Consider the following 22,105-nt stretch of genomic DNA (forward strand, 5'->3'; position numbering starts at 1 on the left):
TTGATGTTATCTACCCGAGGCTTTGCTTTTGTTAGACCCAGGTTATTAAGGTTACGCCACAATTCTTTCGCACTGACCGAAGGTATAATAAGGGAATGTGCATGGCGTAATTTAGCATTTCTTACTGCTTGATTACATTTATTTCTTAAAACTTTGTAAGTATTAAAATCTAATTCGTCCTTGCTCCGTCTGTATTTACGATAAGCAGTGTCTCTGTCTGTCATGAGTAATTTTATGGCATCGCACATCCAAGGCGCAGGGCGTCTACCAACTCGTCTGGTTTTCAAGGGTGCGTGTTTATCGTATAACTGGATTACTAGGTCGTTAAATTTTTCGATTTTGTCGTCAATGTCTGGTAAATTCCACACTTCAGTCCAAGGCAGGCTAAGTGCATCGTTGATTAATTTATCATGCTCAATATGCTTCAAGTCACGGTATGATGTGATGTGAGGTTTATATTTTGGACAATACAAGGAATATTCTAGAAAGATTATGTCGTGTGCTGAGATACCCGGCGCTGGTAGTTGTCCATTCGTTAATGCTAACTGAGGATTAGTCGTGGCAATAATGTCAAGAAGTGTCTCCGATTCCTGGGTGTGGTGGGTAGCTGCGGAAGGAAGGATGGATATATTGTAAGACTCAAACATGTTCTTAAGTTGAACTGTAGCGTAATTACTTGAATTTAATAAGTTTGTATTGAAATCGCCTAAAATAACAGTATGGTCATAGTGAGGCACAAGATTAAGCAAAGGTGTTTCAAGATCACTTAAGAATCCTGATTTAGGGGGTTTGTATACAACTCCAAGGAGGCACTTTTTGTTGCTTGCACCGACTTCGATGAATAGATATTCAGGATGTTCTAAGACTTCATTCGAAGACTGGTAGACAATTTTAAACGGTAAGTCCGATCGCACATATATCGCAACACCACCTCCGCGTTTACCAATTCGGTCATTTCTACAGAGGGTGTAATTATCTAAACTTACTAGAGATGATGATGATGGTGAAAATGATGATAATGTCATTGCTGTTTCCAGGAATAGATGCCCGAAGTTATTAATTCTGTGGTGTGAAGTATCTATTTTGAGAGTAACTACGTGAATAAGTGGAACGAAGTCAGTACATGTAAACTGCGTGGATAAGCTATACTGGTGCCTACTGTACACATTTATTGCACATTTCTCATATTATTAAATAATTTGACATTAATGTGTTATTGAGACTTCAATTGCAAGGGGGAAATAATATAACTTCTGTTATTGAAAAAGAGGAATTTTATTCCATTCACTGTTTGCTACAATTACAGGTTATGTATATATATTTACATACAGCACATGTTTTAAGATTTTCGTTAGGTTTGTACACAACAGATTTAAACATACGGCAGACTAGTTGAAAGACTGTTGGATGTTAATGGAATAGAATATCTTGATGAAAGCAAAGGAGCGGTTTGAAGACTGGTTCATATACGAATATAAAACATAATTTTAAATACAACCATATCTTCATCTTACTCCATGTTGCTTTCATCGCTTATCGAAATATTCTTCTACAGATATTTTCGCAAAATCTGCAGTAAAGAAGTAGGAAGTCTGTCCGTTAAAATCTGGAACTTGAGAAGCATTCATTCACAACACACAACTTGACACATCAGTTTGCCTTGGGTCGGAACTCGAATCTGGAGACGTAGATATTTTCTATTTCTGACTCTTGTCTTCCTCGGGATGAGCCAGATTGTACTCGATGGACCTCTGGATGGCTTCCGGTATTGGTGGTGCGACTGGAAGGTGGGGGGCTTGGGGAACGAATCCGTTCTCGTCGGCAGTGTACACAACGGAGTAGCTCGTTCCGTCTGGAGCTACGAAGGAGAAACTTCCTTGGACAGCTTCGCCCTCCTCCTTGGGTCCGAGAGCCTTGAGAGCCCCAGATTCCTGGACCCTGGTGCCGTCACCACTTTCGTAGCTGTAAAAAAAATGGTGGAATATTTTATAGATCAAGATAATTTTTATATAAAAAACGCTAGATTTCCCCAAAATTATTTCGTTATTCTGTTCCGCTTCTATTCAGTTTTTCCCTTACTATTGATTTTTCCTACCCTATTCATGTTTGAATAACCCGCGTCATTGAATTAGAATATTATCTTAGGCATATTCATAGCAGCTATTTTGAGTTAGGTTTAAACTAACACGGTGTAGTTTTTACGCCGCTCTACTCTCTAAGCTTTGTTCTAATACTATTCTATACTTTCTCCTTTATTACAATTTACCTACTACTTTCTATCATTCCTATGCAGTGTCTATATAATAATTTTCCTATTATCACTATTTATTTTAGTAACTATCATTATTACATTGTCCATCCTAAGCTTTTACCTGTTATTTTTTATATTTCATCACTTATCCACTATCATTCCTTCCGTGCCTACTATTATATCTTATCTACTTTAGTTCTTTGCTTCCATATATGTCTCACTCCACTAACTTTCTTCTCTCCTTGTCACCGTCTCTGTACTTAATCTATCACTTTTTTCACCCTGACTTGTTTGTACTCACTTTTCCTCACTTTCTTTCATCACTACTTTCACAGCACTAAGTATTCTGTTGTCAGTATTCTCATGCTCTTTCATTGCCGCATCACCAGTGCTTAGTATTCTGCTCTCAATATCCCTAATATTCACTTTTAGTTAATCCTCCTGCTTTTTCCACATTTGGTTTCTACTCTTCATCTTCCACTTTTTACTTATATATTAATACCCTCATTCTCAGGCATTCACTCTTCCCTCACGCTTTCATTCGTATCTTTTCTCACCCTTGTGTCCACATTCTTAACTTTCTTCTCTGTGCTTATTCTGTCACTTTTGTTCCCCCTAACTTGTTTGCGCTTTTTCTTACTCTCTTTCATTGATAGTATTCTGCTCTCACTGTTCTTCACACTAACTTCCATTTCCCTACCAAAAGCACTTGGTATTCTTTTCTCAATATCTCTAATATCAACTTCAGTTACTTCTTCACCTTCTCCCTAACCTTCCCCTTTTCTCTTGTATATTATTCCCTCACTTTTCCTTACACTTTCATTCATATCTTTTCCCGTCCGTGACGTTACCTCGTTCCTCTTGCCTCCCTTGATATGATATAATATAATATTTATGTAATATGTCATGTTAAACTCGTATCCAATAATGAAGTAATGGAGCAAGTAAATACATATTTTTAAATACCTATAACATACAAAAATAAACATTAAATAGAAAACGAAGTGGTTGAGTTTGTGTATTTTTTTTTAAGTTGAGAAGAATTGTTCGCAAAGAGACTCTTCAAATATAACAAATCGATGACTTTACCTACTTTGCTGTATGGATCTATTCTGACAGACCAACGGATCTACATCGGGATGTATATGATAGTATGTTCATGATGATGATGATGATTATTATTATTATTATTATTATTATTATTTTTTTTTTACCTAAAACGGCGCTAAATATCATTAATTTACATTGTATGAGTACAATATTTGACTAAGACTGACTTATGCATACAGAATGAAAATTAGAGAAATACGGTACTGTACCGGTATCTGTACTTTTATTTTTCAAAGCAACCTCCTTACAAATAAGTAACTGTTTAGTAATATCCTTAATGCTAATTTTTTCTCAGTGTTAAGATGTCGGTATAGATAGACTCTAATATTTCAAAGATCATTTTGCAACTGGTTTCTTTTATAGTTGTGACACTGATAGTTTGTCATTTTGAATGTTTGTGCATTCCATGACGGAACACAGACGCCTTGTTGTTAGCAAGCGTTGCATAAGGGAATGAAACCTGGAACTTTCTTCTCGACAAACAAAATGAATTTTTCCGAAGAGAATTAAGCGATAGCGATATTTCGTGTCTGTTAGCCAAGCCGATGCTTACCTGTACTTGAAAGATCCGTCACCATTCACTTCGGTTTCCTGGGAGATAATGGGGATTTCGTTGCCGGAATTGTAGGACTTGGGTGGGGCGCCCAAAACAGCAACCACCACACTTGCGACAAGTACCTGCGGATGTAAAGTTTAACAGATTGGTATTAATGACCCCAGTTCCATCACCTTGACCTCAGCTGAGCTCTCGGATAAATGAAGGTGGACGTGAATGAATAAATTATAATACATTTATCAATAATATAATGAATAAATCAATAAGTAAATTAGTTAATGGGAAAATTATTAAATGAGGGAATGAACAAATGGATACCATAGCTGAATTAATTAAGGAAGTTAATTAAAATGATTAAATAATGCCGGAGTGAATGAATAAATTGACCTAATTAATGGAATAGAAATTAAAATGTTCTGTGTCAGTGAAGCTCGTTTCCAAGTCCGATGGAAATATAAAAAATATGCTTGTTTTATTCTGACATCTGATTAGTGTAATATATAGCTAATGAACGATGTACGCAATGGAGGGGGAAAGCAACTGGTCACTCTATCCCATTACCTCCTGGCCTAGTTGTCTCATAAGTGATGCCTTGTTGGTATCACTTGTGAGGTTCAGACCTATCTTCGAACAATTGACTAAACAACAACAACCTGTTTTATTTAAAATATTAAAGAAATTAATGAATACTCAGTTTCGCAGAATGTATGCTACTGTAACTACTGTACATACATTTTATGAAATTACTGCTCAATAGATGAAAAGAATGTGGAAAGGAGTTCCAATTTTGAAAGAAATTAAATATCTTTCTCTCAACTACAGGAAAAATTATAGCCTACCCAACATGGAACTATTTATGACGTGTGATGTGTATCTTAAACGATGTTCACTGTGGCGAGAATTTTTTATAATTCGTTATATATGTAATTCTTACATCTACTTTTATGAAGGTTCGAAAGTCTTGCTCAAAGTGATTTTAAGGTATAAATAAATTTATTGCTTTTGTTGAAGTAATTAAAATTTAATAAACAATATTTACATAGGTGAATCACGCTGTAATGGATAACATAAAATATTTAGTGTCATTAGAATCATAATCATCAGTTTATCACATACCAAATTTTGGATACTTTGACCATTTCGGCCTGATACTCAGAAATGTCAGGACTTCCTAGTATTGTGGTAATAAGTTTAACACTTTAGATATGATAGAAGACAAGGACCATAGGTGCCCTCTTCCATGTAGTGTGATATCTCTCCTGTTTCTGACTGAAATAGAATGCGATTTTGTTTAATTTATAATTAAAAACTCTACAGTTTAACCTACAATGGAAGACAGAATATACACATAATTATTTCAAACTCCGTGATCATTAACAGGCGTGTTTATTATGTGGGGTATAGATGTAGCCTGCTGTAGGATTGGCTGTATTACATCACCTCCCGGCCCGTTAAACACGGAGTCAGAGAATACGTTGGCAATTCTGAGAATCTATTGTAGGTATAGATTATTTGACAGTACTCTACGTCGCAATTATATGAACAATGTGTAATAATATTTCTGAGAAAATCTTAATTTCACAAGGACACAATTGACGGTAAAGGAAGCATAGTAGTGCGCTGCGTACGTATTCCAAATATAGGATTTGTACTTGGAGGCCTGTTGTATTCTACTTATATTTATTTTTGTTTCTGTAATTCTGTTCAGACAGGGTATAAAATAACTCATGGTATACATATACTTTCCTATCAGACAGCAAATATTATTATTGTTAGCGTTTTTATGCTTTCACAGCGAATGTGATCAGAATTAGACTTGACATTTTCAAGATTTTGGATCTTCATACAGGTTCAATCATAATGAAGATAGGTAAGGCCAGAGGGGCGGGTTTCTTACGTCTGCATACTCCAGTCAAGTTCCGGGACAAGGTAAAAAACCCAAAAGTCTAATACGAATATTTAATAATAATAACAATAATAATAATAATAATAATAAATAAGTCTTGTTACCGATTTCAAACCCCGTTTCCCTAAGTGGAATGCTAGTCCTATTTAGTTAATCACCCTTAGTGCCGAGATCAAGAAAGCATAGTGCTCTACCATCATGCCCCCAAGTGTCGCATTTGACATACCTTTACCTTTGTGTAAAAATCTTGTAACAAAATGCAAACAAATAGCAGTGTTCAGTAAATACTACACAAAAGTCAATTAAACTATTAGGGCAAAGAGTTCCTCATATTCAACTTAATAATATGCTTAAAAGTTTATCGATTCTGTAAAGTAGTCCTTAATTTTTTATCGCAACTCCCAAGTTATGCACATTTTCTTTCAAGACTGAAAACGTTCGTGTTGCTTCTGAATTATTGTAAGTATAACATTTGTTTTTTCGGTTGTGAGTTGAGTGACTTCGGTATTGTTCCAGCTTTTAAATAATTGGAACTGCAATAATCTATTTCTGATTCCAAATATTCTGAATTTCGGTTAAATCTGTTCATATTTAATAACATCAATGTTTTGTTTCGTTTATAGAATATGCATTCATTATTGAGCTTATTTATTAAGGTAATGCGTGGCTTCTAATTCAGTTTAATTTACAGTCTTCGAGCATTACGGATGCAATATATTCGTATAAAGTCAAATTATATTTAACTTACGGAATTTTAATAACAAATACAATAATGTTACAAAACGACATATCTATCCGGAAATTCTTCCCTTAAATCTTTTCTTATTTATATAAGCAACTGCCGTAAAAATAAAAAAAAATAAAGGTATTACCTCATAACTGTCCATAGAATTACTAAGTCTGCATTTAGATACACTACAAAATTTCTGCTGCCTAGTACCATATTACAAAAATGGACTGTTCAAACCCCGTGGCCATCTACATGGTTTCCCTTAGTCATAAAAATAAATTCCAGATTGGAATTGTATATACCATGAATCATCACCGCCTTACTCACCATTATCATATTCATTAAAAATTCAAATCAGAATGAAAACTAGCAATGTGTTGCATATGACAATAGGAAAGGCCACTCTTTCTACTTTAAAAGAGATACAAAAACACAGTGAAAGAGAAGAACATTTACATCCTAATATACCCTATTTGTATCCAGTAATATTATTACCCATGCAACACTATTAATAACTCTTCCCCTTATTTTCTCTGCCTCCTCCCTCTCGGCCAGTTTCTCTCTGAGTCTTTGAACTTTTGGCATAAATTTCTTCACTCTCTCAAAGAATTTGGTGATGTTCAATATATCATAATGTTGCCAGGTGCTCCCTGCTAGATTTAGTCTCTGGCAGGTATCGTTTCGTCAGAGTTTATGTGGCTTCACACTCCGATAAAATACGGTGCGATATCTCGCCTTTACCGCGGAGGACATATTCTCGTCCCCACTTCGTTGACGATTTGAAGTATCTTCCATGCTCCTAGACGAAACCAGGCTAAGTCCAGCCTGCTCTCTCTGCTTCCTTTATAGAGGTACGAATATAACTCTGTTCCCAAATTCGTTTTGTACATCGACTGTACACTGGTGGCCATAATTCTGGAAACTTTTTTTTTGTAATTAATTATTATAACATATGTATTTATTCACAGATTTATACATTTTAAAATATTACTCATGACTGATTCGTCAATTACGGAGTTTTAATAAAGGTATTTTTTTTAAATTCTTAATATTTTAACAATAAATAGTGATTATATTGAGAATTATGTTCTTATCGTTTAGATCTAAATGTTAATTTCAGATTTAATTTTAATTTCCCATTATTTACTTAATAAAATTGGTCCACTGGTGATTTTAAGATTATTTTTGTCATTAGGAGCATTGTTGAGCTCTGTTAGCATAAAATATGGACATTATTAGTGTGTTTCAATCATTAGTCTGACAAAATTTCGTTCGGTTATCACCTGATTTCTTCACCACAAACTTTATTGATAATAATGTTATCACAATGGCTCCACGAAAGGACTGAACACTTTCTAATCGAAGTAGGGCAGTCACGCTTCGAGAAGAAGACTACACATTCAAGGAAATTGCAAGGAAGCTTGGTAATGGTGCTACAGTGTCTGGCATACAGAAGGTATGGCAGAGGTACAAATCCACAAAATCTTGTAAAACAGCGCTAGGACTGGTAGAAAACCTAAAGTAAGTCCATGACATGTGAGGCAGATTTGTCGATTGGCACTGAAAGATGGAAAGAAATATTCTAAAGAGGTACAGGAAGTTCTACACAGCAGTGGACATAATATTTCTGCGAGAAATCTTCAAAGGAAGTAATTCCACAATGAACTGAAAGCAAGAGCGCTCAGAAAAAAGCAATTTCTCAGCAAAAGACAACGAGAAAATCGTGTAAAATGGTGCAAAAATTATCAATCATGGACCAGTGATGACTGTGCGGAAGTGATATGGAGCGATGAAACAAGGATTTCCATATTTGAAAGTGACGGAACCAAATACCTTCGTCGACGAAATGGAGAAACCTTGAATCCTGAGTGTCTCATCGCAACCATGAAACATCCTGTTGCTCTCATGATCTGGGGATGCATGTCCAGGAATGGAGTAAGAAGACTTCAAATTTTTCAAGGGAACTTGAACACGGAAAAATACAGAAAAGATATGCTGGAAGTGAAATTGATGTTATCCATTGCCGACTTACACTCAAATTGTGATGACTTTGTATTTCAACAAGATGGTGATCCATGCCATACTGCCAAGGGTGTTATGCAATGGTTTCAACAGAAAAACATCAAGGTGTTAAAGTGGCCTGGGAATAGTCCTCATCTTAATCCAATTTAAAACTTGTGGTCAAGGTTAAAAAATTTGGTGTCTAAAAAAATTCCAGCAGCAAAACTCAATTCATTGATGCCACTATTCACAGCTGGTTTCGGATCATGAGCAAGGAAGAACTAAAACGTCTTGTGGACTCAATGTCCCGCAGAATTGATGCTGTCACTAAAAATAAAGGTTATCCCACAAAGTAGGCCTACCAACTGTTTACAGCGTGAATGAAAAAATAACACGAAAGTGTTTCTAACTGTTAATGTATAAATATATGTTTTCTCATACACATTATGATGTAAAGTCATGTATTTTCTATAAAAATAGATTAGACAATGTTTGTTTGATCCTTTCAGTCACGAGTAACATTTTAAATTTTAATAATGTGTGAATAAAAACAGATGTAAAACAATTCAATACAAACACAAAAAGTTTCCAGTGTATCTCCAGAGCAACCTCATCCCTACATTCTCCTTGTATTATTTGCCTGTCTGTAATCTCCAGGTGCTTTTTGAATTGAATAATTGAAGGAGGGGCCAACCTTATTAAATTTGTTGCTCTGACCCTCAAGCTAGGCGCATTTCCAAATCCACACTAAGGTTCACTGCGTACTCAGGATTCGGAAGACAACCCCAATTGTCCCTAGGCTAGCCTCCTCTGTGTGTTACCAGCTGGTGTTCGGGAAATGCTATGGAATGATGAAGAAATGGAAAGATGTTGACGGAATGATGTAGATGCCTGATTTGAGAAAACGGGATAACCTCGAGAGAAACCCCCACTGCGACCTTGTCCGCTACAGGTGTCACTATGGGTCTTTCAATGAAAAATCCCAGGCTTGACCGGGCCGCCTGCGTGATGGGCTGAAGTTCTGACCACTCAGCCACGGCACAGCAGAGGCGTTTCTTGGCTTTCCCAGACATTTCGCTTATTACTGTAACCTCTCTAGATTTTACATTCCATGCCTATTTCCTCCAACCTTCTGCGTAATCTACCTACCAGGTTACTTGATCTCTCCTCCCGAGTGACTCTCTGTATCAAACCGCTCTAATAAGAGAGTGATTTCAATGCACATCCTCTGGTAATATTTTAAACCCTTTATCTTAATGATATTAAGTCTCCATGGCGACAGAATTCTCTTAGGATTCCACTGTTAACCGTTCCTCTATTGATCCCCATTAGCCTATCCATTTTTAAAAAGTCGATTTTTACCTGGTTAAGTTTTTCTGTCCGTCCTCAGGCCCAAATTTCTGCCCCTTACGTATTTTAGACTTAAATACCGCGTTATAGCCTACACTGTATCTAACAAACTTAGTGACACTTCAGGGACTTTGTTGCGTATCTTCAGTCTTTCGATCGTTTTTATCAAAGATCTGTATTTTGTAATGACTATGTGTTTATTCCATTTTCCGTTCATCATTATTGCTACCCCTAGGTAAAAAATAACTTTCACGTTGTTTAGTGCTCGATCCTCGTATGCTAAGTTTCCGTTTTACTGTAAACACATCCATTCTTAAAGATTATAGTCCGTCCGTCTTTTCTGTATTTACCCTCAATCCCCTCTCTCCAGAGTATACTTGAAGCTTATTTAATATTTTTCCGTAAACCCTTAACGCTTCTAGAACACGGAAGTCAAATCGACAGCGTATAACAGTAATGGAATATTTTCCTCCCTTATAACGAAGGCGTCAATGTTCTCTCGTAACATAACCTCCGTTATATCGTCAATAAACTGGTTAAAAAGTAAGGGACAAAATATTCAATCTTGTTGCATTCCTTTGTGACAGGTAACGCTCTCAGGTACACTGTCCGTGTCGTACTTAACACAAAATTCCACTTTTTCATATATGCCCTGGAACGCCCTAATCATCTTACCCGACATGGCTACTACTCTCCACAGTATTGGAAATGTTTCGAAAATCCACGAAAGCGCAGTTCAATATCCCTCCTTTATTAGACAATTGTTTCTGTTTCAGTGAATCCATAATAAATATGTTACCGACTGTGCTGCGACATAAAACCCACCTGAAATTTTGAAATTTTTCCATGTCGAGAGAGCTGCTCAATTATTCATTCATACAATATTTTACAATAAATTTTGCCCATAGTAGGTAGTAAGGTCACTTCTCTATAAAAGTTTAGAGGTCCAAACGAACCCTTTCTTTGATAAGTGGGGTGAATGATCAGTGCAGCCAAAATTGTCCGGTATTTCCCGTTCTTAAATAAATCATTAAACACCGTTTGTACACTTTACAAAAATTCCTTATTGACATTTGCCGCCTTAAAATCTTCTGCTGGCAAGCCATCCCAGAGTGGTTTTCTTTGTTCTTTTTTTTTTTAGTTATTTTTAAGACGCTGTATTAACTACTAGGTCATTTAGCATCGATGGGATTGGTGATCACGAGATAGTATTTAGCGATATGAGGCTTAGGATTCGCCATATATTACCTGATATTCGCCTTACGATTAAGGAAAACGTTGGAAAACTCCAACCAGGTAATCAGCTCAAGCGGGAATTGAACCGACTTAGCTACGCCAGTGGCTTATTGTTCTTTAAAGTGGAAACCGCTTTTCTGACTTCTCCTCAGTGAAATCTCTGCGTCCAGCTCCGATTACCTCCGAAATCCTCGTTAATTATTCCGGCCCTATCACTAATCCCCCAATATTCCCCTTTCGACATAAATGCCACTAAAATATCCCCACCATACTTATGCTGAAATTTCGTTCCTAATTCACCCTCCCTCCTCGCCTCTTCTTTTTTTAATAGTTTAGAGAAACAATCACAACAAGAGTTCACGGCCTACTGGTATACCCAAAGATGCTATAAAAGTGATGTGAACTAGATATTAAAGTGTGTATAAATAAACTAAAAAAAAGGACATAACTACGAAATTACAAAAGATGTAAATTATAATGTAGATATGTATTTACATTAATAAGTGAAATATATAGACACATGTTACAATCAAATTTTTTACTTCAATGAAAAGAGACCTACAGTGTGCTAAAGACGTTGAGTTTGTTTAGGTTCTTATAGCCTTTATTTTAATAAAGAATTTCATCACTATGTCTAGTCTTTCCCAAAGGATTAATCCATATTTAGTAATGGACTATAAGTAAGGAAAATACGCAACTTTCAAATAATTCTGAATTATAAAATTCATCGAGTTTCTAAGAAGATACAGCATTCTAGATTATTTAACTGCCACATAATAATGAGCTTTCCAAGTCTTTTTATCGACGTACACACCAAACAATTTCAAAGAATATTTTTTTAGAGAATTAATGTATCATATATTCAGTTAGCACCGAACAAATTATTTTTTTCCGTTAAAAATGTTTCAATAGATTTATAGAACAAGAGATCAGTGGCGGCTGATTGACTGAGGCAAGTGAGGCCGGGCCTCAGTCACTTGGGTTAACTGAAATCAAATTTTGTGTTTTTATATAATGTATTAGTTATTTGAATAAAGCATATATCGCTGTGGAAGCATTTGAAAACTTTGATGTATATAGATCTGTTTTGCAGTAAAATTTGTTCCTGAGGCCGGGATCATTCGTGCCGGGTTTGGTTTATGATGTATATAGACCTGTTTTGCAGTAAAATTTGTTCCTGAGGCCAGGATTCCTCGTGCCGGGTCTGGCTTGTGATGTATATAGACCTGTTTTGCAGTAAAATTTGTTCCTGAGGCCAGAATCGAGGCCGCGAAACCAGGTGGCCCGGGTTCGATTCCCGGTCGGGGCAAGTTACCTGGTTGAGATTTTTTCCGGAGTTTTCCCTCAACCCAATACGAGCAAATGCTGGGTAACTTTCGGTGCTGGACCCCGGACTCATTTCACCGGCATTATCACCTTCATTTCATTCAGACGCTAAATAACCTAGATGTTGATAAAGCGTCGTAAAATAACCCAATAAAACAAAACAAAGCCAGAATCGTTCGTGCCGGGTCTGGCTTAATGCATTTCATGTCCTTTCGCGGGCTTTGAGTTTACGCTTAAAACGTTGTAGCTGAGGCACAATTCGGCTGGCCTGGTCAGGTTTCACCCGTCCCATCCATGGGCCGGCCTCAAGGGTAGAGTGGGGTGGGAATAGCAGTGGTGACTTGTCTTCCTAACTAGGCCATAAATAACAAAATTCCAGCTCTTTGGCAGGAAGAGACCCACTCGATTCTCTCCCATTATGTCTCAGTTTATGACAGAGGATGTTCTACTATTGTACTTCGTAGTACAGTAGTGAATCTGGGCCAATGTTGTTATGTATTTTGGGAAAATATAAACAGAAATAAATGAGAGAAATAATGCTGGTGCAGTTAATTCATTGTTAGAGTGTCCTTTTTCGAGAAGAAATAATACTGAAAGAAAGGAATTTTTAAATAAGGAGAGAGAGACTACCTAGATACCTACGACATCGCTGATAATTTTTCTGACACATAATCTTAAAACGCGAGTTTCTATTGCATCCTGGTATGGGCAACATAAATGGTTATGTGGTAATGTGATGCAAAATAAACTTCTCTTGGCCTTGTTTGTTGATGTCAAAGGAAAAAAAAAAGAAAAGAAAGAAAGGAGAATTTCAACACATAATATGGGATGCTTCATCACACTGAAACAATCACTGAAACTCAGAGCATAACAGCTTATTTGGTGAGTGAAATTATTATTTTTCATTGATAGTAATAAGAATAGACTAATAATAGTAATAATAATAATACAGTAATAATGATAATAATATAATAACAATAATAATTAATATCATAAACATTTCCTATCGAGGCACTTAAACTAGTTGCATCTGGTCTCACCGAGGATTTCGATCACCGGCCGCTACTGCAAGAGATACAAACTTATTCGCTATGGAAGTTAAAAGGATCTCCCTTAGGCGCTGGATTTGTATGAACTTATGTATTGAAGTTACAGTCAAAACATTAAATTTCGAACTGAAAAAAGTATTTGTAGTCTAAGAATCTGAATATCCTACACACCTAAAGTGTGATATTCTTTACGAAACTTCCATGTGACACTTAGCTCGCTTTCTATGTTATCTGCAAAGATCTACATTGCAGAATTTCTAACGCAAATTTTCACATGAAATGTACTATGATAAAGTAGAACATAGCTTGGGAATTGTGATTATTACTGTGAAACCTGAGAAAACATTCATCGACTCACTCATTAGAATGAGTAGAGTTCAAGGTGTTCTACATTTTTGGAGCCATAGCTTCATGGCTGTTGTCGGAAGACTTCTGCTGAACCGTATCATGTGAAAGACACGTTCTGACAGAGTGAAGGGAGAATTCCCCACATCTCCGTCGTGACATTTACTTCTCTTACAATGAGTTAGTTCTATGGAACTCGGCATGTACTGTATTTATCACACATTTAATAAGAAACTTTTGCATATCTGCGCTTTTTACGTTTCATTGATCTTTATTTATGTTATAGAGTACAACTATTTAAGAAATCTTACATAAGGTATCCAGCTCAAGCTTAAGAAATTAAAATAATTAAGTTAGCTTGCAGGCCTATTTAATCCGTATACAATGGTGTCGTTCCTTGAATTATGTGGAATCATAGTAAAAAAATGAAGACTATGTTTAAAAGAAAAGACTAAGAATGTATTGTGTTAAATAGGATATGGTACGCGCAATTGAACACATGAAACAGATCATTATTTCAAGAGTATTGAAATTGCTTATTTATAAACTAATTATTACACTCAATCTTCCATGTGTAATTATCATGGCCATAGACTTAAATATCATCATCATCATCATCATCATCATCGTCATCCTGTCAAGTACTAGTCCCAAAAGAACTGTTACGGCTTTCAAGCCTGATAGACTTAAATATAACAAATGAAACATATAAGTGCTTGAAATAGATATTTTAATAAGGAGAATATTTGGACTCATAACAGTTTCTGTTAGGTGATAATGGCGATTTTTAAGAATTTAATTAAATATATTCATTTTAAAGATCGGATATTACGTCAAAAGTTAAGCCTAAGTCAGGAAATTCATATCTTTGCCACTAAAATGTTAATTTTCTTTGTGATACAAAGCAGGCATGGATGGCGTATAAACATTTTATAGAGATGATTAATATTGTTACTTTATAATTATTGTTATTTATTAAAAATCGACAGAGTCATATTATGTAGATAAAATTACATATGATTTTACTCCTGATATTTTGTGCCAGAAAAATAGTTACAACTGTATTCAGAATGTGTATAGTTCAAAATTATAATTGTTTATTAAAAAATAAAAATAAAATATGACGGGAGTTTTGAGGAAATTCATATAATTCCATGTAACGTCTGTACAATAATTAGGATATTCGAATTAGAGTAAATAAATACTGTACTATTTAAGTGCTCTGTCGAATGGAATAACATAGAGTAAAAAAAAAAAGCAAATATAGTATTAAGAGAAGAAAAAAAACTGTTTCTTAGCCACAGACAATATTAACAATTACCTGGGATACTGTATTTAAGCACATGGGCATATCCAGTAAATATTGTTACAGTTATTTATTCATCTGTGTGTGAGTAATCCCCCCTTGTATTAACTTTCAATGATTACACATGTATTAGTGCACGCATTTATTTAGTTTTCATGTTAATGCACAACTGGATGATATTACGTATTTATTTTAAATATATTTAAAACTCTCTCCCGCGTGGATTATACTCTTTTAAGTCGGTTATTTATTACTACGTTTTCATGGAGTATTCAAATCAATTTGAATACGCTTACCGTACTGAAACTTTCATGAAAACCGGAATTCTAAACGATGTGAGTCTCAATGTCGATAGTACATCTAAAAAGAGAGATCGGATGTATTCAATACGGATTGGGTTGTATCAAAACGCGTATCGTATTCAAAACAATTTCAATACGCTAAGCGCTTGAACGACCGTCATTTGTTTGATCTGTCATCTGTTTTACCAAGAGCGAGGGCAGTCTTATATATTGAAAAGTCATGTTGTAAAGTAATACAAAATATTTTATATTTTTCTAAAGTCAGTATTTGTTTTAATTCTACATTAACAGCCAGAATATGAAGTTTAATACGCCTCGTTGTTTATAGCCATGGTCTAATGGATGACCAAGATGCAAACATGTAGATGATAGGTTAACCAACATAACTACTTTCCAAACTGAAGTTTAAATATGGTTTTCAATACGTGTCGAAAATTGCATGAAAACAGTGGACGGGGGAACCGTAAGATAAGCGTATTCAAATCGATTTGAATATTCATGAAAGCTTAGAAAATACATGCTCACTCCTCTTATGTATAGAAATGGACTCGGTCACGTTGTTGATTTATCGGATGTGCTGTAACCATTTCTATGGTAAAAATCGAATTTCCAGTCCACAAAATTCTTAATTTGTTTCTATTATAAATGGAATATAGAAGTTGCGCGTTAAAAGTAATTAAATGCAATAATATGCATAATACGCTACCCAATTAATTTAAATTTTGTAGATAAATAATAAATTAGTTTCAAGTAGTAGTAAAGAAGAAAAATTATTGTATTTATAAGTACGTAGAATCTTCAGTAGTGGGGTATAATTTTATTATATTGTTTTATGAAAAAATAGTATTCTAATATTATTTGAAACAAAATGAATTTAATTTTTTAATAGTGTGTTTTACTTTTGTATTTAGTCAGTTTTGCAAATATAATATTTATATAAATATAAATAAACATGATATATATTCAAGATTTTGAAATACTAATAAAAAAGTGAAAATACTTTAAGGAAGAGAAGTAATATATTTTGACATCTAAGTCTCTTAATAGCCATCACACTGGAAGAACATTAGAAAGCGGTTGGCAGCAGTGATAAACTTACCAATCTGAACATTGTTGTGTTGCTGTGAAGCTGAGCGATTTCAGCGATCTGGTTGATGTGTGTATGTGGAGTCCGTTCGATTCTCTTCTATTTATACGGCTAGCATCCCGAAACGAGTTTCCCAGACTCAAATCCAGTGATCACACGGGGAAGGTGAGAGAGGGGGAGAGGGCGTTTTCGTTGGAAGGAGAGATGCAGGTCTTGCACAGACAAATGGGAGCGTCTGTCAACGCTCAGTATAAAAATGTATTCATTATAATTATAATTATAGCGCCAGGGATGACGTCATTTGAGGCACATGAAGAATTGAGTGCTGAAAGATTTGTCAAAGAGATTTCTTCCTTATATGGCGCATAAAAAGCAAGTGTTTTTAATGGTTTCAATGCATCATTGAGTTAATGCTGGAGTTTCAACCGATAACATCAAATATTTGATCCCCACTTCCTTCACCTCACAAAATTATGTTTCCTGCGTTTCATTTACGATATAATGAACATCGTTGTAATTTTTGTGCAGACAGTAATAACACATTATTATTGTTATTATACAAAAATTCTAATATTTTATTTATTTATTTATTTATTTATTTATTTATTTATTTATTTATTTATTTATTTATTTATTTATTTAACCTGGTAGAGATAAGGCCATCAGGTCTTCTCTTCCCCTCTACCAGGAGATTACAACTACAATATTAAGAATACAGTTACAATTATGATTACAATTAATATTAAATTTACAAATACAATAAAAATCAAAGTACTAAAAGATTAACTGATTAATAAAAGCTACACAGTTTATTGTAAAATTTAAGAAGATGGAAGCATTTCTTTTATTGATTAGGTAAAAATTAAACCTACTCTACACAGTAAGAAAATGCTTAATACGCTTGCTTTTGAACGCTACTAAATTCCGACAGTCTCTGATGTCACTGGGTAGGGTATTCCACAAGCGCGAGAGCGAGATTGTGTATGATGATGAATAGTGTACGATAAGAAGAAAATTCAATTACTGTACTGTAATTCTCGGGTTTTAACGAACGATGATATTGAATGAAGGTTTGAGAAGAGATAGTCCGAAGCCAAACTTTTAACAAAAATATTTTTTGTGCGAGTTCATTTCTTACACATATGGGGAAGCTACTATCAGAATATTATATAAATTATTCAACAAAGGACGTAAATATAAGCCGAAGATATTATGGTACAGCACTTAATAGCATTGGACTCTAAACCTTTAACACGTTCTCCTGTAAAATTTTGTCTGTGTGGCTTAGGACTACGTCATTCTCACCTTTTCATATCTCTACTATTCCTTTGTCATTTGACATACATCAAACGTTACTGTAAGTCATAAATCGATTACATTAAATTACTAATTATTTCATTTTATAACTGCAGTTACAGTTGACATTTTAAGTGATTAATGAAACAAATCATGCCGTTATTTATTCTTGTAATCACAATGAGGTCATCTGTATACAAAACGCCTCAATAGTAATAAGTCAAATCTCAATACATTTTATCAGGAATCACTATATCATTAGAGAGTTTAAGTTATATACGTGTAATCTGTTTAGAATATTTGTAATACTCATTCATACTTTAATTTAAGGAAACATGACACGAAAAGATGTGTACATTAAGAAATGCTTTATATTATGTTATGTTTATGTTTGTTATATTATGTTATGTTATATTGTACTATACTACACCCCCAGGGGTACGCGGGATTGTCTTAAGGTGTGTGTATTCCACTGATTACATATGTAAAAATGTTGACATTTATTTCATTATACTTGTTAATAATTATTATTGCATTATACTTTCTTTTGCAATACCACCTCTTGTTTCTTGCTTGAATGACGTTTTACGTAAATCATTACTATTACTGGATCAATAATTACTGTATGAAATTAATAATAATAATAATAATAATAATAATAATAATAATAATAATAATAATAATAATAATAATAATCATCATCATCAATAGTAATAGTAATAATAATAATAATAATAGACTAATAATAATAATAGTACGAATACTTTATTTTTAGTATAACATCAGTCATAGTATTTTTTAATTCTTATATAATTGCAATACAGTTTGGGGGTACAAATATATTTTTGGAGTTCGCTAGCAAAAATATATTGAATAACGCTGAGGTGGAAAAATAAAGTCAAGGAATATTATGAACGGTAAAAAATCGATCATATAAGAAGGATAATGGAGATGAAGACAGAAAGAAGGAGATGGCGATTAAGACAGAAAGATTAAAATGGATGGAAAGACAGAAAGATTAAAACGGATGGGAAGAGAGAAAATGCAGATGAAGACGAAGACTGAAAGAAGAAGATGGAGATGAAGACAGAAAGATTAAAATGGATGGGAAGACAGAAAGATTAAGATGAAGATGAAGCAGAAAATGCAGATGGAGATGAAGACAGAAAGGAGGAGATTGAGTTGAAGACAGACAAAATGAAGATGGAGATGTAGAGCGAAAAGATCGAGATGGAGGTGAAGACAGAAAATATGAACATAAATATGGTAAAAATAAATATGGACATAATGTGGATAATACAAAGGCTATGAAGACGGAGAAAATGATGATGACGAAGAGAAAGGAGGATTGGTTTACAGATACAATATACAGATATTCTTCCGTTCTCATACTCTGTTTACTCTGAACCTCTGTTCGAATTCTTCCCGACGGATACCAGAGGAGCAAAATAGGCCTATAGAACTGCTTGGACGTAGGATCAGCATAACGCCAGGCGTTCATTAAGACAGCACAGTCAATCGCTTTGAAAACTCTCAAATACTTTTCAACTGGGTGGAATTCGAATCCGCATTGTGTGTACCAAGACTGCCTGATTTTATGACTATGTATTTCCACATTGTTATTTATTCTAACTTATTTTTGTATTAGAAATATCGATACTTCAACCCTACAAGGATTTCTACACATCATAATTATCAAGTTTAGAGCCTTTTTCTTTTCTTCAGGTCCTTCATAAATAGATCTTGCTTCGTCAAAATTAAGGGAGATATTACTCCCAAAATTCTACTTTAGAAATGTTTGTTTTTCTTATTATTACTTTACTTACTGAAGGATGACCTTAATTTCCTATATTATGTAGTGAAATTACTTTGTCACTGTTCCAGGACTTTTAAAATGATAACTTATCTACACCCTTACGTAATACCGTCTTATCCCACTCATTTTAAGTAAGATAAGAAGTTCATTTCCATACCCACTTTTCATATCCAATGAATGAATGACAGCCTCAAGTATATTTCAAAATGTATTGAAACTAAGTATAACATAATATTACAACGTAAGCAGCTTATTGTAGATATTAATAACAGAGTCTTTACAGTTCTTGAAGTTAATTCCTGCTGAACAGGAAGATTGAGACTCATCATGGAATAATAAGCCCATAAGTATGAAGGTTTACAAACTTCAGATAAGTTACTGAAATATGCTAGCAGTACCTTTTCATTCGCACTCTTGAGAATCTCCTTCCGTTGCACTATTTTTCATATTTGGCATATCGGCTACTCAGTAGCGCCGCTACTGTAGAATTTAATACAGTATTTTGATTTGGACTTCTCCGGCATTAAGTTGGATACGGTTTTTAAAGCTTGCTCTTCACTCATCTAAAGTTGCAGTAAAAAAACTGTATTTTAGTTTAATTTTATTTTGAACTTGTGTAATCTAGATAAAATATTGTACAATACCTGTGTGATAATGCCCTATTGATATACTTGTGCGGTTACACTGCTCGTGCTACGCACTGATGATGCAATCTTTCACACACATCATATCCCACTTGTATCATAAATATCTATTTCGTTTAGAGGGATTGGTTTTTTTTTTGTCGATATGTATTTCGTTGTTATGGTAACTGTGTTCAGCTTGTATAATGTGTTTAAGAAACACAGACACGAGGTTCATTTTTAAATCTCCAAGAATTCAATGTCCTTTACATAAACGTCCACTTAATTGTGATCGCAAAATTATGTCCAATTAATTACACGTCCACGTTATTTTAGATCAACAACACTAATTTTATGCCCACATTTTTTTCTACTACATGAATATCCATTACACTACGTCCATCTATAAATTTTATCTCAACTTCACTTAACCAGTTAGCTGTTTGTCGTTTTCTGATTCTTCATCTTTATACTGTATAGCAGTGATGTTGTCCACACCTGTAGAGTAACGGTCAGCGCGTCTGGCTGCGAAACCAGGTGGCCCGGGTTCGAATCCCGGTCGGGGCAAGTTATCTGGTTGAGGTTTTTTCGGGGGTTTTCCCTCAACCCAATATGAGCAAATGCTGGGTAACTTTCGGTGCTGGACCCCGGACTCATTTCACCGGCATTATCACCTTCATATCATTCAGAAGCTAAATAACCGAGATGTTGATACAGCGTCGTAAAATAACCCAATAAAAAAAGAAATAGCAGTGATGTCAAAGCAAACACATTTTTCTGACCTTGACGTCGTGCGCGGGCATCAACCGCTAAGTATGGAAAGAGGAAGGGTTATGTATATGAATAAGCAGCCTGTTGGATTAAGAAAACAGTAGTGCACAAACTTCAAACGGAACGTGAAATTTTATGTCGTTATTTTGATATTATGGCTTCTTTCTGTTTGATATCATCCATATTGTCTATAAAACAAAAGTACTAACACCAATTTCTTAATATTGCAGTTGTGTTTTAAATGTTGATAACATAATAAAGATTTAAGAAGAAATATTCACTTAAATTCCACATTAGTACAACTATACTGTACTAAATGGATGAAACACATCATTCATAAAGAAAGTTATATCTAAAAAAAAAAAAAAGTTTGAGTAGGACATGATAAGTTGGAATTGAACTTGATGGTATCTTTAGCCTTATAAAAGTAATCAATAAACTAATGAAAACAATATTACAGTACAAACCAAAGTTACCTAGGTGCTGTATATGTTTTAAGTGCAACTAATATTCCATAACAAAACTCTTATCTCATTATGCTTTTAAGGTGATATTGGTGCGCAACTTCCTATCATCAGAATATTAAATTATTTTCTCGAAATCTGCTCAAGTTATAGAGCTGACATTTTTGCAACACATGAGCACATATCTTCTGTTTATGATCTAACAATAGTTGCTTTGTTAATTCATTTCCTTACAAACACTTTCCATCCCAATATTTTCAAAATTTTCAATAAAATATCCTCAGTAATACGTATTTACGGTATACTAGATTTACGAAAACATTCTTTCAGTACCTGTAAGACTACTAAATGAATAGGCCTATATCTGAAAATTTCACTTTTCTGTAAAAGAAGTTGAAAAAATATGTCTTTTGAATAAAAAAAACTTGTGAAAATGAGCATTAAAATTAAAACTTACATTCTTATAATGCATTTATACTTCTCAGACAAATCTAAAAATTAACATGGATACAGTTTAACAAGTTCTCTTCCCTTCATCTATTGAATCAGTGCTGACCATCCTTGTATAGGCTATATTGTA

The 22,105-nt window shown here is 34.4% G+C and overlaps 1 protein-coding gene across 1 annotated transcript; it reads right to left on the minus strand.

The window, feature by feature from the left end:
- Positions 1 to 1,251: 1,251 nt before the first annotated feature.
- On the minus strand, positions 1,252 to 16,690 carry LOC138694416 (endocuticle structural glycoprotein SgAbd-1-like). Its single transcript, XM_069818110.1, has 3 exons — positions 16,568 to 16,690; positions 3,915 to 4,039; positions 1,252 to 1,962 (listed from the first exon to the last, which is right to left on the minus strand). Exons 1-3 carry the CDS (start codon positions 16,577 to 16,579, stop codon positions 1,698 to 1,700), a joined length of 402 nt encoding a protein of 133 aa, XP_069674211.1. The 5' UTR covers positions 16,580 to 16,690; the 3' UTR covers positions 1,252 to 1,697.
- Between the last annotated feature and the right edge of the window lie 5,415 nt (positions 16,691 to 22,105).

This window comes from Periplaneta americana, chromosome 2, assembly GCF_040183065.1.
Source record: "Periplaneta americana isolate PAMFEO1 chromosome 2, P.americana_PAMFEO1_priV1, whole genome shotgun sequence".
NCBI classification, from domain to species: domain Eukaryota; kingdom Metazoa; phylum Arthropoda; class Insecta; order Blattodea; family Blattidae; genus Periplaneta; species Periplaneta americana.